General features: G+C 42.5%; 1 protein-coding gene across 1 annotated transcript; it reads left to right on the plus strand.

The window, feature by feature from the left end:
* Window positions 1-231: 231 nt before the first annotated feature.
* LOC122048142 (pentatricopeptide repeat-containing protein At3g61520, mitochondrial-like) lies at window positions 232-1,593 on the plus strand. Its single transcript, XM_042609743.1, has one exon. The coding sequence runs from the start codon at window positions 232-234 to the stop codon at window positions 1,591-1,593; it is 1,362 nt and encodes a 453-aa protein (XP_042465677.1).
* The last annotated feature ends 1,825 nt before the right edge of the window (window positions 1,594-3,418 follow it).

The raw sequence follows: 3,418 nt of genomic DNA on the forward strand, positions 1-3,418 counted from the left end.
TTACACTAGGCATTGACAACGCTAAATCTATTATGGTCAGATGGATATCACATCAAATAGGGTTTGCGAAATGTATTCCTATAGTAAACTAGCTTGGGCAAATTGTTTGCTCGTATTTTATGCATCCAGTTAATTTGTCAATAAGTGCAGTCCTTCCTTTTGCTAAAACTAATCCTTTATTATCAGCCCCTGTTTTTGCCAACGCAGCCGCGTCGATTGGCCAAACGGAAGATGAAGCTGGTGAAGAATCCGTGTTTGCGTTTGACAGCTCTCCGCCGCTGCCACGCCGCGTCCTCTTCTACAGCCGCCGCTGCCACCGACTTCGATTGCGATGGTGGCGTGGGCACCCGGAGCGACGTGAAACACCAGAAACCCTCTAGCAATGCCTCACCTCGCCACCTTAAATACCAGCTCTATTCCCTGCTCGGTTCCGCCTCTCCCGGCCGCCTCTCCGCCGCCTTGTCTATCGTCCGCGGTATGCTTCCCCCCGACTCCACTTCCCCTCCTGACGCCGCCACTCGGTCGATCGTTTTCTCCGGCCTGGCTAAGCGAAGCCAGCCCCTGAACGAGGAGTCCCTCGCCCTCCTCGTCGAGATGGCCAAGATGGGACTTTTTCCGCACGACGCCATCCTGTTCAGTCAGTTCATCACCAAGCTGTGCCGCTGCGGCGCCACCTCCGGGGCCTGGGATTTCTTTCACGCGGTAAAGGATGCTGGCGGCTCCTTCGAGGCCTCTGTGTGCAACGCCCTCTTGACTGGCCTCGCTGCAATTCAAGACTTCACAAGGATGAATCTTCTGTTTTCAGAGATGAAAGGCTTGGGCGTGCGCCCTAACGTATTCACCTTCGGTATACTCATCAATAGCCTATGCAAATCCCGTCGCATCGACGATGCACTGAACGTGCTCGACGCAATGTCAAGCCCAGATTCAGGGGTCACCCCTGGCACAATCATTTTTAACACTGTCATCGATGGGCTCTGCAAGGCAGGAAGGCTTCAGGATGGTCTCTCCTTGCTTGATAGGATGAAATCAAGCCATGCTTGTGATCCTGACAGTGTGACTTACACCAGCTTGATTGATGCTTTCTGCAAGGCTGGTGATTTTTCAAAGGTTGATAAATTCCTCAAGGAAATGGTCGACGAAGGATGCAAACCTAACGTTGTGACTTATGGAACTCTGATCAATGGTTACTGCAAATCTGGTGATCTTGAGCAGGCCATGAAAATCTTTAAGAGCATGGATGTGTCAATGGTGCCGGCCAACACTGTTATTTATACTACCCTCATTGATTCTTATTGTAAGAATCAAAAAGTTGATGCAGCAATATACCTCTTCGATGAGATGCAGGAAAAAGATATATTGCCCAACGTCAGGACCTACACTGCTATTTTCAAGGGTCTTAAGAACCATAACATGTCTGATAAAGCCTTCGAGCTTATGGACAAGATGAATTTGCAGGGATGCAAACCAGACTATGTGGCAATGGTTCTTCTTACAGGATGGTTAACTGTGATCGGTGAGACGGAGAGACTGAGACTATTTGTGCAACGGACGACATCTTCTAATATCGACTCGGGCAATCCTGATGTTTAATCTTATAGATGCTTCTTATGTAGTGTTGACTTGTACCATTACGGTATGATTTTGGAAGCTCCTTTTCATAATTCAAGCAATAACTTGTCACTGTGTTTCACATCATTGCCTTAATCTGCAAAGAAAACTGGATTTAGTGACTCTTTTGCAGTTCTTTGTTGGAAAAAATCTTTTTGTAATTGCACATTTTAATTTATAATCTAAAACGGTTTAGTTCCAAACTGTCCTTTTCTCATCCTAATCATTTCCATCGTAATCAAGTTGCAGTTTTGCTTCGCCTACTGTAGAACACTATTAGTGTTAAGAGTTCGATTAGGACACTTCACATCTACCTGGAAGTTAGATTTTGTGTGGATTTTCCTTTGAATAGAAGTGTCATATTATAGCATATTTCGATCGAGTCATCTAACCGTCTTTCATCTCGGGTGTTCCATTCTTGCTCCTCTCTAGGGCCTTCTTTTCCTTTCTTTCATCCCATGCCCAATAATATTCGACATGGACAATACTAAATCTATTATGGTCTGATCAATATCGCATCAAATATGCTTTGCTGAATGTGTTCTTATAGTAAGCTTGATCGCTTGGGCAAAAAATGTGAGCAATCGTAACTAGAATTGTCAGACGGATCAATCTGTGATAGGATGGATCGGCCTGTGGTAAGCTAACCATTTGGCGGGATGGAACAAGTCGACCCATCATCTTGGCAAGCTGAGAAATCTTCAATTCAACCTAATCCAAGGCAGGTTGCAGATTTGGCGGACCAATCCGGGGGTCCAACAAATTAAAAAAAAATAATATCTTCAATATTTTACTTCAAAAAGATTTCATTAATCAAATATGTCCAGAAACCGATATTTTAAATGTAAATGGAAACAAATGAGTACGTATATTTAATGATTTTTTTAAAAATTATAATAAATAAAGATAATAAATTAATATAAAATTTAATTTACATGTGTTTCTCAATCCCTAGACCAATCCAAGCCTGTCGCAGGCTGACCCGCGCGGGTCGCGGGCCTAGGCGGGTTGACCTGCAGCGGACTTGAGTTGATAAAATTTTAACCTAATCTATTTAAATTGTTTGAGGGAAAGAGTCGATCTGACGGATCCGATCCAAATTGACAACTCTAATGTAACTAAAAGAGTACAAGTCCAGGTTGGACTAGTGGTCACAAATGCAACTTAATCGAGGTGAAACATTAGCGAGGTCTCCTAAGTTGGAGGTCCGTTGGTGGAGGTGTGAAGAGGGATGTGCTAAGGTGACTATCAATCCCCATATTAATTACTTGAGGTGAATGAGGTTAGACTTAATTAAATTAAGGCGGCGTTTGGTTCTCTCTTAGGAATCGGAATGAGAATGGGTATCATAGTATTGTGGAATAGGAATGGATATGAGCTTGGATATTATTCTTAAAAATAATGTATGGTTAGTTGAATATTTTCAATTGGAATGAACCTAAATTTCTTTCATTTACCCTTAGAGGAAAATAAGAGAACTAAATAGATGGAAGAGAAAGTTGAATGTGAAACATGCGATGAGAGAGAATGATGAGAGAGAAAGTGTGATGAGAGAAAATGAGGAGAGAGAGCGTGATACGAGAGATTGAGAAGAGAAAAAGCATGATAAGAGAGAAAATGTGTTGAGAAAGAAAGAGTAATGGGAAAAAATAAGAGAGAGAAAGTGTGATAAGAGAAAATGAGAGATTGAGAAAAGTATGATGAGAGAGAAAGTGTGATGGGAAAAAAATGAAGAGATGAAAATGTGATGAGAGAAAATGAGGAGAGAGAGTGTGATGAAAGATAATAGAGAGAAAGTATGGTAAGA

This window comes from Zingiber officinale, chromosome 2B, assembly GCF_018446385.1.
Source record: "Zingiber officinale cultivar Zhangliang chromosome 2B, Zo_v1.1, whole genome shotgun sequence".
Classification (NCBI taxonomy): Eukaryota; Viridiplantae; Streptophyta; class Magnoliopsida; order Zingiberales; family Zingiberaceae; genus Zingiber; species Zingiber officinale.